General features: G+C 34.2%; 2 protein-coding genes across 9 annotated transcripts; both read right to left on the bottom strand.

Annotated features, from left to right (window-relative positions):
• Positions 1-8,781: 8,781 nt before the first annotated feature.
• LOC116019441 lies at positions 8,782-16,156 on the bottom strand. 8 transcript variants are annotated; one of them, XM_031259656.1, is made up of 5 exons: positions 12,425-12,741; positions 11,202-11,631; positions 10,661-10,973; positions 9,079-9,420; positions 8,782-8,976 (listed from the first exon to the last, which is right to left on the bottom strand). In XM_031259656.1, the coding sequence occupies exons 2-4, from the start codon at positions 11,598-11,600 to the stop codon at positions 9,119-9,121; spliced, it is 1,014 nt and encodes a 337-aa protein (XP_031115516.1). In that variant the 5' UTR covers positions 11,601-11,631; positions 12,425-12,741; the 3' UTR covers positions 8,782-8,976; positions 9,079-9,118. The 8 variants fall into 8 exon arrangements, 7 of the variants coding, with proteins under 7 accessions (XP_031115516.1, XP_031115508.1, XP_031115525.1 ...); XR_004098727.1 differs by lacking the exon at positions 8,782-8,976 and adding an exon at positions 9,747-9,805 and having other exon boundaries at positions 9,350-9,420; positions 10,695-10,973; positions 12,425-12,731; XM_031259672.1 differs by lacking the exon at positions 8,782-8,976 and adding an exon at positions 9,747-9,805 and having other exon boundaries at positions 9,350-9,420; positions 12,425-12,733.
• Positions 16,157-19,794: 3,638 nt separating this feature from the next.
• LOC116019430 (pentatricopeptide repeat-containing protein At3g54980, mitochondrial-like) lies at positions 19,795-22,822 on the bottom strand. Its single transcript, XM_031259617.1, has one exon. It carries the CDS (start codon positions 22,639-22,641, stop codon positions 20,086-20,088), a length of 2,556 nt encoding a protein of 851 aa, XP_031115477.1. The 5' UTR covers positions 22,642-22,822; the 3' UTR covers positions 19,795-20,085.
• Between the last annotated feature and the right edge of the window lie 204 nt (positions 22,823-23,026).

Genomic DNA, 23,026 nt, shown 5'->3' with positions numbered 1-23,026 from the left:
TATACCAATCAGTTATCAGCAAATAGCTAATTTATCAAACAACCTTTTACAATCAATCAGCTAATGTCATCAACAAATCATACCTTCTAACCCAAACAGCCAATAGTCATTTACCAAAGAGGGCCTTGTTCGTCAGTTTCCTGTCAAAAAAAATAGATAAGGATTTCTGCTGGGTATTCTTTCAATTTGGAATGGACCAATGCAGATTCAAGTTATGTCATTTAAGTGATTGGTCTCCTTGTATTAATGGTCAAATGGATTCAAGTCTCCTAAGCGAGAAAGCTAGAGATTAATTTGAGTTTGAATTGTGTAGCATAAAATCTCTCTCCCTTTGTAAGAAGTTGTTCGAGTTTGAAAAAATAGTTTTGTCAAAATTTGAAATGTATATAGGAAAAGGATGTTCATAAGTTTTCTTGTTGCAACAAAAAATTAAAAAAAAAAAAAAAAAGAAAGAGTTTTCACTCTTTCTTTCTCATTTTACATGTCCGATTTATTATTTGGTCAAACCAATTCATTCTTTTTTGTTGATTTTCTTGAGTAATTTTTAATTATTTTTAAATGTAATTTTTTGGGTGTTTAACAGTAGTAATATAGTTTATAAAGATATAAATGTTATATAATATACTATATACGAGTAAAATTATGAAAAATTAAATTAAAAATAACTTTAGAGGTGTATTCAATTAAAACTTTTTATAGATTGTCAAAGAATTTTAAAGTGATTGATTTTAAAAATTTTCATAGAATCTTTCCAGACTTTCTTAAAATATTTTAAACTTTCATCAACTTTGTACGCGTCTATAAAAGTTTGTGGTTAAAGTGTCATCCCGCACTATGAACCATTCCCGACTATTCATCCTGCACCATAATAAGTGATTATTCGAGCCATAAACAAGTTTTTGTTTTCCACCTAGCCTTTCTTGTAGGTTTTCCGGTATACCTTATACATGTCATAAGTTATACCGGAAAACCTACAAAAAAGGCTAAGTGGAAAAAAATTGGTGTATGGCTCGAATAATCACTTATTGAAGACTATGGTACGGGATGAATAATTGGGAAAGGTTCATAGTGCGAGATGACACTTTAACCAAAGTTTGTAGGACAAACATTTATAAACTTTAAAAAAAAATTCATATTAAAAAGTCCACCAAAGTTAAATCGAATACACCCTTATATACATTTCATAACTTCTATTAATACATTATTTATAATTTTCTTACAAAAACTATATACATATAATATATATTTTTATGTATGTATGTATATGTATAACACTCAAAATTGTTAACAACTATATATATACATATACACGATGACACATGTAGCAAATAGAGGAAAATTCTTCAGTAACAAAACTCTAAGAGATGAAATTCTTGCAGTAGTGTCTTAATGCTTATGCTTTTGTGTGGATAATAATGTTGAGCATCGATTCTTGCTCATTCCCGGCCGGATGAGTGAGGAGTGTGAGAGAGTGGAGTTAGCGATAGTTCATGACTTCATGAAGTCTAACTCATTTACATTCCCACCCTACGATCCGAGAAGACTAGGTCCGAAATGAGTGGTAGACTAAGTGTTTGATAAAATGTCCTAGCCGAATGAGGACCTAGGAGTCCAAGTTCTACGCAACTTGGTGATGGTGCCTTTGTCTCTCTTAAATTAGTCATGATTTGCATCATATAAAGTCCACCATAGCCTAATGCATGCATAAGCTCAAGTGATTGAATCCAACTCCCCATTGTAATTGCTTTCTTGTGCTTTTACTTTAATTTAAACCTCTTTACCTCTGCATCCAATGCTTCTTGTTACATTGTTTTGCTCCTAGTAACTATTGGTGACACACACCTATGAATGTCATGCACTCTACTTAGCTCCAATTTGTCATCCTCGTGAGATCGACACTCGGAGATTCCATCTCCGTTTAAACTTTTCCATCCTGCTAAACTACAAACATCAAAGGTATTGTTAGCTTTATAGTGATCAAGGTGTTGAGTATGAGACACTTATTGATAATTACTGCGCCCAACATGGTATTGTACATGAGAGAACAACACCTTATTCACCTCAATCAAATTGTGTACTTGAATGTAAAAATTACACATTGAAAAAGATAATGAATGTGATGTTGATAAGTTCACATTTTCTTCAAAATATGTGGAGCGGACTTATCTTGTTAGTAAATGAGTCCCATATATAATCCAAAAATGCATAGAGCATGATAGTAGAGTTGAGAAATGTATCATTTTTTGAAGACGTATTTCAAAGTAGGTCTATCAAAAAACCTAGCACATCAAAATGAAAATTCTACGAGGCTATGGATAATAAGAATGAGGATTAGAAAATTAATGAGCCCGAACCTAGATGTATCAAATACGCTAGTATTGAAAAATCTTTTAGTCCATATTTTCTACTATATTTGTTAGAGTAGTACTCAAAACTTAATTATTTGAAAATGAATTCGATTTTGATATGTTTGTTAGGGCATCAAACTTGTGTAGAAGTCGTGACTTTTACTAAAGGAACAATGTAGAAAGAGAATTAAAAGTGAAGTTAATTCTATTTTACAAAATCATACTTTGAAACTAGTTGATATACATGCTGAGAAAGTCTTATTTTATTACTATTAAATTACAAAGTTTAGATATTAATATACTACTAAATAATTATTTAGAAATTAATAAATATTTACGGAGTATTTAACTTATTACTCTTAGTTTTCGAATTAGTTTAGGTAGATTAATTATTTAGAAACTACCAAATAATTAATCATTTTTAGTTTAGGAATCTTTGTAATCAACCCTATAAAAAGGAGCGTTATTTAGAATAAAGAGAATGCATAAATTCAATCCCAAAATGGGTCTAAGTGAGTTTTGGGTCTTAAGCAAACCCAATGTTTTCGGCAAATTATTGCATGGACCATGGTCCACACAGCTGTGTGGACCATAGTCCATGCAATAATGATTGAATGTTTTCCTATTTTCCTTTTCCAACTACTATTCTTTCTTCTTTTTTCCTTATGTTTTCTTGCATTCTTGCACATGACAGGATCACATATTGGTTCCGTTGTCAGCGTCATGGACGTCACTCGGTCTGAGTTTGAAGCTCCCAAAGAATTAGTGAATGAGTTGAAACTCTTAGCAAAAGAGATATGTAGATGCCTCCTTGGAGAATTGGGTGAATATCCCAATGACCTGAAGCAATGTATTACAAAATTCCTCAATGACCAAACACCAAAAATCAATACGCACACTTCCTTAGGAATTCGGCAAAGAGATGGCAATGTTACATCACTCAACGTGGATGATTCATCATTCACAATCATTGTTGATCACCCACATGTGGGAGCAACACTGATGCACGCCAACATGTCAGCTAATCAGCCTCATGTTGATTCAACATAGAAGGCTGCTACCCTTTTCAAAAACAATCCACTGCGTGGGACAATTTCACCACTCTACGGCCCCATCTCATTAATCGTTCTTAGTTTATAAATCTTTGTAATCAGCCCTATAAAAGGAAGTGTTATTTAGAATAAAGAGATGATAGAAATTCAATCCCAAAAGCAGTCTAAGGGAGTTTTGGGTCTCAAGCAAACCCAATATTTTCCTATTTTCCTTTTTCAACTATTATTCTTTCTTCCTTTTTCCTTATGTTTTCTTGCCCATGATGGGAAACATAACATCTTCATTCGGGTTGTAAACCTTTGTGATCCAAATGGATCTATAGACATAAGATGAAACTAGATGGTTCCATTAAGAAATATAAGGCTAGACTTGTAACTAAAATCTATAAGCAACATGAGAGTCATGATTAGATAAAGAAATGTATATGGAACAACCTAAGAGTTTTATAGTTCTATACCAAAAGAAGAAAGTTTGTAAATTGGTTAAGTTATTGTATGATTTGAAACAAGCGCATAAGTAGTGGCACTGAAAAATTGACCATGCAACGGTTACCAATGGTTTTAAAATCAATAAAGCGACAAGTGTGTCTATATAAAGGATATAGAAGATCGTTATGTCATTCTATGTTTATACATGGATGATACTATATAAAGGATATAGAAGATCGTTATGTCATTCTATGTTTATACATGGATGATATAGTTTTCGTTGGTAGTAATGATCAAATCATCAAAATCTACCAAAAACATGTTAAATTCGAAATTTGACATGAAAGAGTTGAGTTTGGTGGATTTAATCATTGGTATTAAAATCATTAGAAGACTGAATGACCTTATGTTAACCCAAATTCATTATATTGATAAAATCTTTGAGAAAATTTAACAAGGATGATAATCAATTGGCTAGGAATGGTCTCCCCGCAAAGCTAGAACCTTGTTTTTTCTCTTTCGGGCAATAGTCGAATTGTGATGGAATTTAGTATTTCTATCTCTCAAGACAATCGAATCCCCTTGCGATTTTTGGAACCAATGAAAATTCTTCCTAATATAGCATATCATCCAATTCTTTTCTCAGTTTTGTGTCAAGCTTGAGGAGCCATGCCCTCCTGCTGGTGGTTAGTGCTCGTTGAACCCACTTTAACCTTGCCAAACATCTTTTCTAGCATTGGTTGATGCTGCCAAAAACATCTTTATCCCATTTTCTCATAGCAGACGCCAACTTCCTAGTGTTTGTCGTGATTTCACTCTCATCGTCCCATTCCTTGCGAACCATATCCTCAAATCTAGGGTGAGTGATCCATGGGGTTTAGAATATGAATGGGTTAGGACGTCTTCCATGCACATGCCTTTCCACCAGTACCAAAATTAGGGTATGGCCCAATAATGTCATGGGGAGGTGAGTGACCAAGGAAGCACTAAATGTCTCCATCCAATCCACAACACAGGGCTTGGTCTAAACGAGCATATCTAAATGTGCTATCTTTGTTACATCTCATTCAGGTGAAGGCAGGGCCCCGATACCCCAAGTCGAAGAAACCCCATAAAAAATTCAGATACTAAATGTGTTGCATCGCTGCTATGAGAAGTTGTCGGGTTGCTCACTTCAATTGTAGAAACAGAATTAAAGTCTCCGGTCGCAAGCCAAAGCTTGATTATCCCCTTAGTTTGTTTATTAAGGTCATCCCTAGTAGTCTCCTCAGGCAAGGAGAAAGACTTCCATATATGACCAAGGGACACCAAGTGTTCCCATCCCCGTCAATAACCTCCGCAAGGATGAACTGAGGGTGAGTAAACACAACGTTCAATGTGATTGAGTTTTGCCAAAAGAGCCAAACGTCACCGCTAAACCCAACTTCTTCCACCCTAATCCAATTTTCAAAACCTAGTTTATTGCAAATGTCGTCAGCCTGGTTACCAGAGACATCAATTTGTAGAAGTCCTAGGACTTCGAGTTTATGGGAACAAACCAGAAGCTTAGCAGCTCTAAGGGAGGCCTTAGAAGCTGCACCTTGACAATTCAATATAATGCATTTTGTTAGTGTTTAGTATTGTAAATCCCAACTTGTAATTGACAGAATTATTATGGGAAAATAGATAGGTTTGGTCTAAGTGCTAGTTAGTATGCTAATTGGAGATCTGACAGAACATAAGCTACACCAAAGCCTTTGGAAACTAGCCGTTGGAACTACACCGACTTATCTTCTACAACTGGAAAAACAGTTACGCGTCTTAAGATTATTTTACAAGAATATCCACCTCTTACTAAAAGACCTCAAGGGTAAGATAGTAATTCATGTTACATGGAATATCCTAAGGATTACTTATCTTACAAGATCCAGAATATTATATATATTGGTTATAGAGAGATTTCAATAGAATTTAGAGAAGTTAGATTTACAAGAAATATTCTTCAAGATTTGAATATCAAGAAACTCTCTCTACGATTTACAAGTGATATACTCTGAGATTACATCTTCTCAAGACACCATTGATGATCTGAGTTTAAGAAGATTCTTGAGAAGAAACTCTACAAAGTTTTATCTATGGACCGTACTCCATACAACTGTGGTGCAATGGTGAGTGAGTCAACGAGACAAACAATGACAACGCGAATCTCCAAAAAGGGATTTTTTGGACTAGCACGGATCTCTAGCCTCGAAAATCCTCTATAGCTTCATCAGATAGTGTGTTTACCGTGTGAGGTATATCACAGATTGGGTTGAGAAGGTGTTCTCTTACTGTCTGTATGAATTGGATTCACTGATGGTAATCACCCAGGCATAGGTACGAATGTATCAAATTGGGTAAACAATACTCTGTGTCTTTTACTTTGTGTTTGATTTACTTTTCCGCATTAGATATATTGTTGTCAAACTATCTGGTTGAACAAACGCAATTAGAGTTAGCGATATTCAATATTCAAATAGTTGGGCTAATAAAGATAAATAAGATTCTTGATTAGGAAATACTAAACTCACACAATTCATGAGAGGCATGTACTGCAAACAAGGGAACAAGTCTACTTTGGCTTCACGTCAATGGGCACAACTAGCGCCTCCTCACCATCAGGAAGACCATCCTCTTCCATGGGATGATTTTCAAACATCTGAAAGTGTTGCTTAGTAAGGTTAGTGAAATACTCACTAGTACTAATAACGTCAATACAATGGAACATGGGCACTTCAACATTCAAGTTGACAATGGTGCACGTGATTATGGTTCCTCTGTTCTTGCCTTAGAAAACCACATGTTCACTCTCTGCTGTGACTTGGTTGGGTTTTTTCCTAGCACCGTTCCCGTTTCCCCCTCCCAAAACCCTTGTTAGCTCGCCTTCCTCCCTCTATTCTTGCCTCATACTTCAGCCACCATCAACCTATTGTTCATAAATTTGGCTTGCTAGTTTCCTTATTTTCCTACTACGGTGACCAACGGTCCAATTATAGTTGCCATTCTTGGTTACAATACCCTCATCAATGGGTTCTAGAGCATTAGTATAGCCATCTTCCAAATCAGACAAGCCATCCATCACAAACAAAATGCTTGGAATATATTATTGTGGCTGCTTTTACCATTTCCCCTGGTTTTGACTCTAGTATCTCCCTTGCCTCTTGAGTTTTCTTTCCTTGTTTGGATCCTTGGAGGTCTCCGAAGCCGTTGGCTAACACACAAGGGCCAAACTCAATGTTTACCACATTCTCTGCCTGATCTTCCTAGTTCTCTACTTTGGATTCTGAAGTACCCTTTCCACTCTTGCCTGATCTTCCTAGTTCTCTACTTTGGATTCTGAAGTACCCTTTCCACTCTCACATTATGGTAGCATCATGTCGCACCTCCTTGGGTTGTTGTCGATTGCCTTTGTTGCTTCTTTCATCTAGTGCACAATTGCAAATTAGTCCTTCTTGTGGCCATAAACCACTTTAAACAGACATGTATACCTTCATATTCAATCTTTCGTATTATCCTATTCAACAATAATCTAGCAAGTAATGGCTTGGTGAGGTGGCCTCCACATAAAGCCAAGCAAACTTCCCTCTAAATACAAGGCTAGTGACATCATCCAATTATTCATCCAATCTTTTTCTCAAGAAAATTAGATTGTACTTTGTAGTATTCAATAAGTAATCCCATGAATTTGACCCTTTAGACAATAAGTTTCTCAGTTAAAACGAGGTTTTCTCCTCGCCAAACCAACCTAGGTTACCTATAGCTGACCGGCTAAAACCCAAGGGTTTGAGGATCGAACCTCCAACCTCTCGACCGTAGATAGAGTACTCTTACCACCTGGGCTATCCTTACGGACAAAGTCCGAGCACCATTCTTTAATAGTAAGGTAATGGTCTAACACCATCCATGGGCTCCAAATTTGGCATAATCGTAGTCTTAAGCAAATTTGAGTTAATACCCAATTTACCCATTAGACGATTTAGCCCCAAAAGTTGTTTAGGACTAAATCGAGAAAAATCATTATAGTCGATGACTAAATTGGGTATTAACTCAGGCAAATTTCACCACGTAGAACTCATTTTCGAGGGCTACCAAGTCCAACGACGATTCCTATCTCCACAACGCATGTATCCTACAAAGCGGATAGTTGTAGACTTGTAGCCAACATACTCCCCCAAACTTTGACAATCAAAGCTATTCACCATGGTCGCCTAAGGAATGCTTTCTCCACCTTGGTGAGTCAGATTGCCAAGCAATTACTATCACTTTTGTCCTCATCGTCATCTTCATCTTCGAAGACATTCTCTAGCTCTTTTTGAATCTCCCGTTCCTTAGTCGTCAACCTAATCGCGCTTGTCAGCATCTCGGCGTAAGAATGTGTCCTAAACCTCATCGCCGAGTTGATATGAACTTCTTCTTGTTTGGATCCCTCCATGGTATCCATCATCTCGTCCCTTTCATATAGCAAAGCCATTCTTTCTTAGTGCTCCACTCTAGGTCAAAGTCCTCTTGGGAGTGTTCACGAGTCAAGCGGGCCATTCAAGAACAAGAACTCACTTCTTCCCCAACTCTAATACTACAGTTTAGTTTTTTCTTTTTAGTTGATTCAAATAATAAGCAACTAGAGATACCTTGCTCAAGTGTTTAGTATTGAAGAAGTTTGATTCCCCTAAAACATATAATATCATGACTTCAAACCTTGTTAATGTAACGATAGATATTCGTTGAGCTCTCTCACACATAGAGCCCAAGAGCATTGGTTCCAAGATCGCCAAGTGTTGCAGTATTCAGCCTTGAAAACCAATCGTTGCTGAACCAATTGCAATCTGTGGGACATAATGACCCTTTGATAATAAACAAGCAATCGTGATCTGGGTGCTTGATAATTGGCATATTGGTCAGTCAGTGCTCACAATACAGTGAAAATTCAAATCAAATAAGCAATCTTCAAGTTCATTTTAGTCTGTCCTCATATTCATTTGACTTGGTCAAATGAACATGCAGTACAATCCAAATGAACATAAAGGATGATCCGAAATGTTGGCATCACCTGCCACTTTACACAGGTGCACAACCCTGAATGGTATTTCAGCATTAGCAGCAACTCCCCATACAGAATTGAGCGCTGAATGCTGAAAATTAATGACAGAAATGTTTTTACTGTTATTCAGCATTTCAAATTTCAATAGAAATCCAAAAAGAGATCCTTGAAGAAGGTGAATAAGATAGATAACCATTGTCCAGTTATATGAAGAAATTCCAGAAAGAAACCACCTAACATGTTGGTGGAAGATATAATCCTTGCAGCCTCAATGTAGATTGCAGCGGCACAATCTTTTCTAACCCTTCACTTACTCCACCTACAGAAGTGGTGAAAGTAGTCCACCCTGATTTGAAATAAATCAAAAAAAAAAAAATAGATAAAGCAAAACAAATATACAGTGAAAAAAGGTGATACGAGGGGATGGCCATGCTGTGTGTACAATTGGACGCATGAATCGTCTCTTTGTCTATTCCACTAGAATGGCAGCAAACCCTAGAATCATATTCAAGGATGCACGCCTCCACCTGTGACCCTGGAAAATGCAGGGGATATATGAATAATATCCTTAAAAGGGATTGGTTTCATATGCTGCCAAATTGTGAAGTCAAGATATTCCAGTCCATACATGCTTACTCAAAACCAAGTAGCGTGGTCCAGTCACAGACAATTTAAAGTCATGAAATAAACCCCTATGCTAAATTCTACAAATTCTAATGACCATCTGAGATTCAGTTTTGTCCAATCAGAGCAAAAGAATGTGCAATAAAGTTTTGCAGAAACTTGAAAGGAGGCAGAATTATGATAATCCATAACAGGAAGGTGTTGCATATAAAAGAAAAAACAACCAGGTATTCTTACCATTGAATACAATAAAATAAACTGCCGCTTTCATTTGGTGCTTGTATGTTCTATAGGTTCTGATAAACACAGAAGCACAACTTTCATATCAGATGTTTCTGCTTTCAGATATCAATTCTAAATTGCCACACAAATACATTATAGTCACAGAATGCAAATGCACTGAGAATAAAACTTAGTAAAGAAACAGGGATTGGAATCAAAATACGCAATTCTTCATAATCTTTTTTTACATTTTGCTGAAAACATTTATTACACAATCCTCTAGTTACAAAAGCTCCTGTCAGGGAAATTGGGGAATTACCAAGACAATAGATATAAAATGGGGCATGTAACTTGCCTTTTACAACTCTAAAAGGGGTGGAGAAACATGAACCTATTATATACAAGAAACAAAGAAAGCCCCTTGACAAACTATTAACTGGCATAATTGTTAATTTTAGGAGAAATTAGGTTCTTTAACTCCATCAAATGTTCATCATTTGAAATATGGAGTTGAATGCGGAGATTTGTCAGCAATGCTTCTTGTTCCCAAGTTAAGGGCCCAGAAGCATGCAGTGCCTCCAGAGTGCAGTGATAAGCATGCAACTCTAACCTATGAATACTTTCTGCAAAATCCTCTTCTAGAGGAGGAGGATTACTTCCCTCCTCATCACCTGAACAGTAAACTGACTCAGCATCACTACAAGGGGCATCTGACACTTGACAAGGAACTGGTACTGAATGACAATTGAACCTAATTGTACTAGAACTAGTAACACTACAACTGCCAACAGAGCTAGCATCCCTATCAGAATCACTAGATTCTGAGCTTCTCATATAGGAATAGCAAAGGGCACCATCTAGTTTTGCTTTGTCCATTTCATTGTATCTGTTTGATGCGACACTAAAGGAAGCATGCATGTTTTTCTCACCTAGAGTTTTTCTTTGGCAAGCAACATCATCTACCTTTTTCAGTAAGGGTGCTGGAATTACTCTCTGTTTCTGTCCATTTGCGCCCACAATTCTTAGTTTCTGGAAGTTTCCAGAGTGTGTTTCAACAGCAGAAGAGCAGTATGGAGACATCCTCTTCAGAGATCTTGCAGAGACTACATGAGAGTCTTGAAATCTAGTGTCATCTTGAGTTTTAGCCCAAGGATCAGGACGTGGCAATTGGAAGCTCATCTTTTGATAAAAATCAGAAGTTGACAGTTTCTGAGATTTGACAGGTCCACATTCTCCATTACCCTATAAAAGCAAAACAATACAAGATCAGAATGGCTCTAATATAGACACATCTAATTGCAAAGAAATTTAAAGAACGGATAACATTGGAGATTGGTACACTGGTATAAAATGCATTACAAAAGAAACTTCATAAAATTCAACCAACAAGCAAACTGAATGTTCAATGATTGATGTAAAGACACAACTCTAGTTCTAAATATGAGCATTGGTCAAATAAGAAGAAAGTACCTTACACATCAAAACCCATTTCTTATCCTGCCAAAATTGTCTGCTTCTCATTTCTGTTCTGTGAATGCTAAATTCCTGAAAGCACCCAACTAGTCTCACCAAATAGTAATCTCCTCTAAAAACCTTGAGAACAATGGCAACTTTCCATGAATAGTCATTAAACACCTCGACAATGTCCCCACAAAACCAACTCTCTCCACCTTGTGCTGAAGGGGGACAAGGCCTAATAAACTTCCTTGATACCCTTTCCACCATTGATTCATTTTTCACTGGGGAAGTCGAATCAAACCTCACAGTATAAGTATGGCCATCCCTGGACAATATATCTGCTCTGCGCCATGAGACTGGCACCTCTGCTTTGTTCATTACCTCCACTTTGCTTCCTCGTTTAAACCTCATTAGGGCAGGGGTTCTCCAATTCAAACTAAACCTGATCATAACCAAACAAAAAAAAAAACAGAAATATGTAAGAAACAGTAAAGGAAATTCCTTCACAAGATCACTGTAACACCAAAAAAAACATATTCAGTTTCTTGATAAAGATAGATCAGAACAAACTTGTGTAATCTAAAAGCAGATTTCTTTGAATCAATCACAGCAGTGGACCAGAATCTCAAATCATAAAGAATTTAGCAAGTATATTTTTTTTGCGCCCATACAAAATATCGGTCAAAACAAAAAAAGTGGAATAGACTTAACCAAAATGTACTTTAATTCAAAAAGGAAATTTTAAAATAATAATAATAATAATAATAATAAAAGAACTTAGATAGGAAAAATAATAATAACCTTCAAACAAAGGTAAACATCTAGAGCAAAAGAATTCCTTTCTTGATGGAAAAATGCACAAATAAGTACTGTAATTACTAATTAATTACTAATTACTGGGCAAACAAAACTGAACAACCGTGTCAATAAATAATCAAATTTTCATACTTAGAAAAATTACATCAAAAAAAGAAGCAATGATCAGACTGAACTCAGATAAAAGTTAATCAGTGATAAAAACTAATTATAAATGATGAAAAAACAGTTAAAAAATCATTAAGAACAGTAAAATTTTTCTAAAAATTTCTAAAATGTGATCAACAGACATCCAAGCAAAAAATTCGAGTCTAAAATAAAAAAGAGCTGAAAGAAATTAATCAATCAAAGATTAGAATTTGGATAATTAGGGTTATAAAATCCTAAAATTAAAACACAAATTCTAAAAAATCACTCACTTTTTCCTTGAAATTCCGTTAAATATGTTGATAAATAATGATTCTTTGAGTTCTCGATCGGTTTCTCCCTGTATAAACTCAGCTACAAAGATGAATTTGGCTTTCTAGGGTTTGTTCGTCACCGATTTTGTGAGGGGAAAGTATAAATTGGGGGAAAATGCAAAACAGTAAATAAGCAAGGGTGACAAGGGCATTTTAGGAAAATGAAAACATTTGGGTTTCAAAAACTAAAATGAACCAGAAAAACGTAAGGATACGCCTCCTTTTCCTTTGTACAGAAACCACCTAAATCGTGATGGGATTCCATCTAGTAACACACCCACGCTCCTGATCATGTGCGTGTCATACACTCACCTCCTCTCTCCTTTTCTTAAAAAATAAGGAAAAATTTTAATTTATGTCACTCCCATGTCAATTATCAATGTAACTCTTGAATTATTAGAGGTGTAAATGTTATTCCTCAATTTTTAAAATGGTACATATATTTTCCCTCTCATAATAGACTTGTGGTTTAAAACGGTACCGTTTTTAAACAGATCTGAAGCAATATACGTACCGTTTTAAAAATTGATTGACAACATTTATACTACTAATAGTTCAGGAGTCACATATAATTGACATATTATGGAGGGCATAAATTACAATTTTTCCTAAAAAATATTTCAAAACATATATCACCAAATTACAAAATCATAAAAAAAAATTCTTTATTTTGTAACATAATTAGCTTATTAGTCAATTTAGACTTATTTGATCACTATTAATTGTTTGACTTGGTTAAATAGCCAATATAAGTGTTTGATTAATTAGTTTTTTTGCAACAGCTTATTGCTTCAAAACGTTAAAATTAAAAAAAAAAAAAAAACTAATCATAACAGTTTTTTCGATCAACTTTTTGAAAAAGTTATTTTGTATGTAATCAGCTAACAACTAATTTACCAAATATCTTTCTACAATCTGTTAATGTTATCAACTAGTCAAACTCACTAACACAATCAGCTAACAGCTATTTACTAAACGCACTCAAAATGCCATATAAGCTTCTGCCATTTTAGTATACCTGATGCGAATTGTATTAAAATTTTATATTATTTATAATGTGATTAATTGTCTAATAATTATATTTGAAATATTTTAACAATAAAAAGTAGAATATAAATTAATCATTTATTATAGTAATGGTACTTGATCACTAGGAGAAAAATGAATTTAAGATTTAGGTATATATATATATATATATATATAATTTTTATGTATTATTTCAAATGTGCTTAAAATCTTAGATAAGCGGACTTACTCTATGAATGTGTTCTAAATATTATGATACACATTTTAAATAATTTATCTCAAAATTTAATTTAAATTATTAGTTACATATAAATTATCAAATTAAACTACTAAAGTGTGAGCTAGTTATATTTTTTAAATTTAGTTTTAATTTTAAGCCTCAATTAAATCAAAGTTCTGTACTCAAAAAAAAAAAATCAAAGTTCTAATTTGAAGGAAACTTTCCAATATTTATTATCCAATTCGTAACGTTTTACTTAAAAATAAGAACTAAACTCATTCAAATTAAATCACATATCATTTTTTTTTAGTACTACTGACTCTGTTACAATGTAGTATCTGAATCACATATCATTTATTTCAACCCAATTAAATTATTATTATTACTATTATTATTATTAGGCTTTTTGGTTTTGTACTTTAGTTTATTTAGTGGTGTTGCAATTTGTTGTAGTGGATGTATACTTATAAGTTGTAAGAATGATATTTATTTACTATTCTATTATTATAATACAACATAATACTCCATTTGCCTCATTTACCTATTCACGCAAATCATTTTTTTCTTTGCTTATTTTTTTATTTTTAAAATAATTTTTTTATATTTAACAATAAAGTTTCAATTTTCTATACTAATTTCTAATACTAAACTTAACATTATGGGGGTATTTGGTAAATAGTTGTTAGCTGATTGGGTTAGTGAGTTTTACTAGTTGATATCATTAGTTGATTGTAGAAAGATGTTTGGTAAATGAGCTGATAGCTGATTACATGCAAAATGACTTTCTCAAAAAGCGAATCAAAAAAGCTGCTTTGAGCAATTTTTTGAATTTTAACATTTTGGAGCAATAAATTGTTATAAAAATATAATTAATCAAACACTTATATTGACTGTTTAACCAAATCAAACAGCTAACAGTGATCAAATAAGTCAAAATTGACTGATAAGCTAACTATGTTACTAAACAGAACTTATGAAAATCTAATTATAAATAACTTTAGTCAAGTTTTGTTAACTTAATAGTATACATAAAATGAGATTGAAGGAGTATATAGTTTTCATTTCAAGCAAATAGGAAAAGAATAAAATATAAAAATAAAAATAAAAATGGTGGTTGTTTAAACAAATTACAAAAGTTAATTAAATTGAAAAAATGGAATCTTAGTAGATCAGCAAACTTCTAAATGTTTCGGTTGAGAATGCCTCCCAAGTCCCAACTCCGATCCCAACAACCCCATACCTTCGTTCTCAAATATTCCCGGTCACATTATAAAATTTTAACTAATAATTAATACGTATATTACTTTACTTATTTGATTGCGTAATTAAGGGTGTATGTTAAGAAAAATGCTAAATATCTTGAAATCGTTATAACAAGGATCGGGCTGACCCTGCACTATGGACTTGATTCATGTATTTGTGTTTTGTGTTATGAATTTTTGTGTCTTGCTTTATGAAATTATGTACTTTATGAGTATGAATTCTATATATAAAATAAATTAATAATTGTGTCTTATGCTATGAATTTATGTGTCTTGTGTTGTGAAGTTTTGTGCCTATGAACACAAATTATGTACCTATGAACACAAATTATGTACCTAAATCAGATTTAAAAATAAGTAAATATGTAACATTTATATGTGTCTTGTGTTATGATTTGTTGTGTCTTATGTTATGAAATTATGTACTTTACAAGTATGAATCATGTACCTCATTATTTTAATCTGTGGTTCATAATACTATGTCAACCCTAGTCCATGATATATATTGGGGTGTTTGGTTATTGGCATATCAGCCAAAAATTGGCTGATTTGACCATTTTCAGCTGTTTGACTTAGTCAATAAGCTGAAATGAGTGTTTGGTTAATGACTTTTTCCTCCAGCTGATTCATCCCAATAAGCTAATTGTTGAAACGCTGACTGAAGCAACGTTTTTGGACGGATGATTGCAATTAATTTCCAAAAGACCAATTTACCCATCATTCTTCTTCTTTTCTCCCCTTTCATTGGCAGTCTTCTTCTTTTATCTCCTTCACCCCCTCTCACTGGCAGCCATGGACAACACTAAGAACACACATCTAAACTCACAAATTAAAATTTATCACAAAAGTCTTCCTCCTCAACATTCTGAACACACAACAAATACACCCCCTGTGTGTTCACAAATTTTAAAAAAAAAAAACAAAAAAAACAAAAAAACAAAACAAAAAACAAAAACAATGAAAAAGCCTAACCAAATCGATCATCTTCATCCTTGCTATATTGATTCTCGCCCTTCTTCCTCACCATTGCTTCTTGCCCCTGATTCTCGCTCATTTTTTCTCCACTGCTTCTCGCTCATTTTTTCTCCACTGCTTCTCGCTTTTCTTCTCTGATTTGGGCAGAGGGTTTAATTTAGGGATTTGATTTGATTTGGGCTTTGGCTTTTGGGTTTAGCATTTAATTGAAGAATACAGGTGGGTGGGTGGGTTTGTCGTCGCAGTAATAATAATAATAATAATAATGATGATGATGATGATGATGATGATGATGATGATGATGATGATGATGATGATGATGATGATGATGATGATGATGATGATGATGATTGTGGGTTATTCATTTAATAATAATAAATTTTCAATAAAATCATTTTAGAATTTAAAATTTTAAAATTAATAATATTAAATAAATAAAAATAATACATTTATGTTTCTAGAAAAAGTGTAATTGGTGGCCAAAATTTTATAAGCATTTATCCATAAGAGTTTATAACCTTATTATAGTTAAAACTTAAAATAACTTATACCTTTAAAGGTCATTTAACATGCAATCAGTTAATAGTAAACAGCTAATTTACCAAACACTTTTTTATAACCAGCTAATACAATCAACTAGTCAAATCAGCCAACACAATTAGCTATTAAATACCAGCTAAACAAATCAGTTATTAGCTAACAGCTATTTACCAAACACCTCCATTGAGAATATCTTGTAGTTAAATTCATGCTTCCACCATAAAACACTTACGAATTACGATTATCACTTCTCATTAGTCATTATTGAATAAGGTCAATTAATTTACCAGTAATTCATAAAAATAAATAGTTTTTTTTTTATTCAAGAAGAACTAAAAAGGAGTATAAATTGTACGGATGAGAATTAGAGGGTAAATTATTATGTGGACCATGGTCCACATAGTGCTGTATATGGTTCACATAGTATTGTGTGGACCATAACAAAAAGTACATTTTTAATGTACTAAATGTACATTATTTGTATACTGAATGTACATTATACAATATAATTTACATTATATAATATAATTTACATTATACAATATAATGTACATTCAGTACACAAATAATGTACATTCTCTGAATATAATGTACATTATTTTTATACTGAATATACATTATTTGATAGTATGGTTCACATAGTTGGGTGGAGCATAGTCCACATAATAATGATTGGAACTAGGGTGTCAATGCCCGTCCCGCGAAGCCTGCAGTCCAAATTTCTTTGGCCTCGCCCTATGTGGGTTAGCGGCCCCTGGACTAACTTAATTTTTAAAAAATAATATTTTAAAAAGAAAGAAAATATTTATATTATATTACATACTATATTTTAATATATAAAATAGGAAAATAAAAATATACATGCCCTACCACATGACCGATCGATGCTATTATATTTACTAGTATTTTCACCCGTACGCGGAATGGATTTGTTATAATATATTAAGAATATTTGGATCGATATATAATTATATAAATTATAACATCAAATATTATATATTGCAATTGAAAAATATGTTTTAGATCGATTATGTTTTCTGATGATATCCTTGTTTGATTTTGAATATTCCCATTAGTATAGGAGTGTTTTTGGCGGGAAGTTAAAGTTGATGATATTGTTTTTATTAATAGTATAGATATAGATTGCATTGCAGGAAAATATATTGACTATATTATTACGATTAGTAATTTTAATCTAAAATTGTATTACCATATTTTACAATATTACGCAAACCTTAATAGTATAGGAGTTTTTTGGGCAGAAAGTTAAAGTTGAGGATATTGTTTTTATTAATAGTATAGATATCCTAAAATTATTACAACATGAATATTATTACAGTTAAATTTCTTAATTCTTAATAGTGTCATAGTCCAAAAATATTGAGATATGTTTACTTCAATTCTCCAAATTTCTTTTTCTAATTTTCCATTATCCATTTTATATTTTTCATTAAATTCTCTATTTTCCTTTTTTCCTATTTTATTTTTTCAAAAAAATAAAAAATTTCTCAAATTAATAAACACTTATCAACCAAACTAATTTGTGACTAATTATCTTATAAAAATATTTTGAAATTAATCCTCAACACACTAGCCTTCGAACGGTAAATATCCATGCAATTGGAGCAATAGCAAATTTATGTGGGAAAATTGGAATAAAAGTAAAATTAGCATTTGAATTGCAGCTCTTGCAATCCTATGTCAGAATTGTAATTATTTTTGGGTGCTTTTCTTTGTTTTCTGTTGACTTTTTTCTTAAAGTTTATACTTTTTATTTTCAATAATAAATTTAAATAATAATAATAATATTATTATTATTATAATAATAATAATAATAATATTATTATTATTATTATTATATTTTGAGAATCAATTAAAACATGTAAAAAAAATGAAATACAAAAACAAAAGTGAGAATTGCAAGATAAATATTGTCTAATGTGTTTATTATAACATACAAGTCTATTTGGTAACATAGTTAGCTTATCAACTAATTTTGACTTGTTTGACTACTATTAGTGGGTTAACTTGGTTAAACAGTCAATATGAGTGTTTGATTAATTAACTTTTTGTAACAGCTTATTACTCTAAAACACTAAAATTCAAAAAGTTGCTTAAAACAACTTTTTTGATCAAGTTTTTGCAAAGAGTAATTTTGCATATAATAAGCTAACAGCTAATTTACCAAACATCTTTCTACAATCAGCTAATGATATTAACTAGTCAAACACTCAAACCCACTAACCCAATCAGCTAACAACTATCAACTGACAGTTATTTACCAAACGCCCCAATAATGTGTCTAATTCTTTACCCCCAAAAAAAAGGCAAACAAACAAAGATTATTTAGAAATAGAGACAGCATACGATAGCTGTGTCAAGTATTAAATTAAAGTATGTAATAGAATGAAAATATAAATATGAAGATATATTGATGGAGTGTCAAACGGGGTGAAAGATACAATACAGGGGAGAGCAAAACAATGATTCATTGTACCAGTCAGCGCCAATCTGTACAAGCAGCTGTCAAAGAAAAGAGCACAACTATTTTTCAACTAAAAAGAAAAAAAAAAAAAAAAAACACTTCAATTCATATATGTACACACACACATACATATTATAGCATAAGAGCATGCTTCATTGGTTGAGGTAACACCATGCTTGAGCTTGACTGTTAAAAGTTACTTAACCAAGTCAAGATGAAAAAAATTCAGTTTAGGAATTTAGCAGAGACCCAAAAATACAGCTGAAAAAAAAGGGGTAATCCAGCCAAGATGGGGATACAAACTTGTGGTCTAGCCTTCTTGGTTTGAGCTAGTCAGCTATGGGAACCTCCTTCTGGTCCTTTGTTGGCTAGAGTCACAAGGCGGGGTTTACCCAGCGCACACCATTGGTAGTGGCTGCGGGTTTTCCTATGAACTGAATACAAACGTTAAACACACCAACACTTTTCATGAGAGCAAATTTATCAACACTAATGGTAAGGCAGGAAAAGGAAGTGTCATGTTCACACATTTACAATCTCTTTTTATTGTGTGAGGCAGAGATTCAAACGTATGACCTTTGGCATGGGGTTGGCTCTGATACCATATTGAAGCATGTGTTCCATCTCAACTAAAAGCCGCCTAAGCAGATAGTTGGATTGCACATTTTATATTTATATATTATATGCTCAACATAGTGATGGGCCTGTTCTATGCAACCTTTCTATTGCTTTTTATCAAAGAGGCTATTTTCGAGACACAAACTCATGGCCATTCTATGTACTGGCATCCACCTTTTCTTGACAGTTTAGTGCAACAAAGTACTGTAAACTAACTCGTTTATAAACTCCTTAATAATTTAGTCCAAATCACTAAGAAGACAGAGAGGTGCTTTACATTTGACATGCCCTAGAAGCTGGAGAGGTTTTCTACACAGTATAGAAAGTCAATTATTGATACAAAATAACACAAGTATTCAACACTTCAGCAAAATTATAGAATAGTAAGTGAAAATCATCTTACCTACTGTGCAGGATGTAACAACAATAAAGATGAAGACATGATCTCTCGTGAGGTAGCTAAATTGGTCAGTTCTATGTCGTACTTTGTCATTTAGATAGATGAAGTACCCATCGCCAAGCTACCTTCTCTTGTTCCTCTTACAAGAATATCGTAAGTAGTATCATCAGGTACAAGACCCCGATCAAGCATCTCGTCATGCAACCTAAAAGCTTCTTGAATATTCCCCTCCTTGAAGTATCCGGCGATTAGTGTATTATAAATAAGAACATTAGGAGTCACCTTGTTTTTACACATCTCGTCCAATACCTTTTGTGCATTGTTCACCTGCTTCTTATTGCTAAGACCTTGTACTAGTACAGTGTATGCAATATCATCGGGCGTTATACCCTTTGAAAGCATTTCTGAGTACATATTAGATGCAGGAAGTATTTTCCCGTCCTTTAGCAGCCCATCTATCAAGGTAGTGTACGTTTCCAAATCACACGAGATTCCCTCATTTACCATTCTTTCATGCAAGGCTAGTGCAGCTTCCATATTATTTACGTTTCTGAACCCACTAATCATGGTGTTATACAGAATTGCGTTGGGTGATAGACCAACTCCAAGCAGTTCTTCGAAAAGCTCCATTGCGTTCTCCATGTCTCTTCTTTTACAAAAGACATCAATAAGGACACCGTATGTAACAATATCCAATTGGATGCCTTTAGCCCTCATTTCATTCAACAGTTTCACAGCAAGATCAATGTTATTGCTTTGGCAAAATCCATAAATTAAGCAGGTATATGTGACAACATTTGGGGAAATCCCATTGTCACACATCTCTGTATAAGCGGCCAAAGCTGAACTCACGGAACCTTCTTTTAGAAAGCCATTAATAATGAAATTGTAAGTCAAGCAACTTGGAATTAGGCCGTCCTCTCTGAAGTTATGAAGCATAGTCTTTGCCTCGGATGTTCTGCCAACTTTAGATAGGCCGTTGATGATGGAGTTGTATGTGAAATCGGTTGGAGCAATCCCGTAAGCCAGCATTTTGTCAAATGTTTCTAGTGCTTGCTCAGCATCACCTTTACCGAAATGCCCATCAATCAAAATGCTATATGTGACTGCATTAACTTCCATATTCCGTTGTAGCAACTCGGAATATAAACTTAATGCTTTGTCCATATTACCATTTCTACAGCTAAGAAGGATCATGCTATTATACGAGACTATAGTGGGCACAATTCCCTTATTCACCATCTTATCCCATATACTTTCCGCTTCTTTCATCTTACCATTTCTGCAAAACCAAGCCAACATGCTATTGTACGTGAAAACATTGGCAACGTCAGTCATGACCACCTGCTCAAACTGCTTAGTTGCTTCGTCCAATAAATTGGCTTTGAGGAATCCTCTCAGCAAAGAATTTTCAATATACACAGAAGGCTTGATACCTGCACGTTTCATTTGAGCGTATAATTCTTGTGCCTTCCCCATTCGTCCCTTGTTACAGCAGCCTTCAATCAGAACCGCATAAGTGACCTTGTTCGGACTTAGTCCACACTCAACAATATCATTGAGCAAACCCAAAGCATCGTTTACATCACCCCGCACACAATACCCCTTCATCAAGCTCGTCATGACAACCAAGTCCTTCGAATGACCACAATTAACCATCTCCTCCTTAAGCCTCAACGCATCAACCATATTCCTTTGCTTCACACAAGCGGAAATTACATTCACATACGTGCCCTTTGACGGGACCCAATTCTTACCCTTCATCTCATTCAGCAACGAAATTGCGGCTTCCACTTTTCCCAACGTACAAGCAGCATAAATAGCAACACTGTATGTGGGTGGATCATGCTGAATACCACTAGCCTTAGCCTCTAAAAAGTACCTCTCTGCCTCCTCGGCCTCCCCTTCTTTTAAACAAGCACGCATCATTAACCGGACAGTAGAAGTGGAACATTTAATCCCTCTACACACTACACCAGTATACAAACCTTTTGCTTCTGTGATCATTTTATTCTTGACTAACACCTTTGAGACTTTGCCTATAAGGAAAGGCCAAATCAATATACCATGATCCATCATCGCATTAAAGCAATCAATAGCATCTCTAACCCGACGAGCTTTAACTAAGCTATCTAGCAAGCTATTAAAAACCACTGGACACAACTCAAAACTGAATCTTTTAGCAGAATCAACAAGACCATCAAATAGAGCAGAAGGGGGACCAGAATCCCCTAACACGTGTTTCAAAATCAGACTCCTAGCTATATGGTGGTGCTCTGAGGAACTTACTAAAATGTGAAGCAAAACATGGAAGGGCTCCCCGGTCCACCGCTGAAAAGCACACCGCTCCATAGCGAGTTTGAATTGCTCAAAAGCCGAATCTGGGTCGCCCCTTTGTCCCAAGACGGTTTCTACCACACGGGTTTCCATGAGTTGGCTGTTTTCTGAATTGGGTTTGCTGGATGAGTTGCTGGGGTCACTGAAACTCTTGGTTTTCTCGGGCGAGTCTGAAGGGGTAACTGACGGATCGGTAGTCAAGATTGGGTCTTGGGAGGGTGGCAGTGAAGAGGTAGAGAGGGTTCTGCAATGGAGTCTGCGGTAACAACGTAGCCATGGCGAGATTGATGAATAAGGGTTCAAAGATCTCATCGGTGAAGAACACAACAGCTAAAACCTTAGGAGGAGAACCTTGGAGTCTTGAACCTTAAACCTTAAACCTTAAACGGTGAACCCCATTCTTGAGTTTGGCCTCAGCATCAGAAAGGGATGAAAACTCGAAACCCCCTCTTTCTCGAGAGAATTATGTTTCTGATCCCTAACGATTACCTAAAATTTCACTTTGGTTCCAAACTTTGATGTTTTAGGCTTTTAGCTGTACAGGGGTCCCTAAATAAACCTAGCAATCTCAACCTTTGAGGTTTTTTTTCTTCCAATTTTTTGTAGGCATCACCATCCCCTATCTCATTTAATCTCAAAACATTATTCTCTCCAATCGTTCTAATTTTTTTTACAAGTTTTATAATATTAAACTAAA

This window comes from Ipomoea triloba, chromosome 1, assembly GCF_003576645.1.
Source record: "Ipomoea triloba cultivar NCNSP0323 chromosome 1, ASM357664v1".
Taxonomy (NCBI): domain Eukaryota; kingdom Viridiplantae; phylum Streptophyta; class Magnoliopsida; order Solanales; family Convolvulaceae; genus Ipomoea; species Ipomoea triloba.
This window is presented reverse-complemented; position numbering and strand designations above follow the sequence as displayed.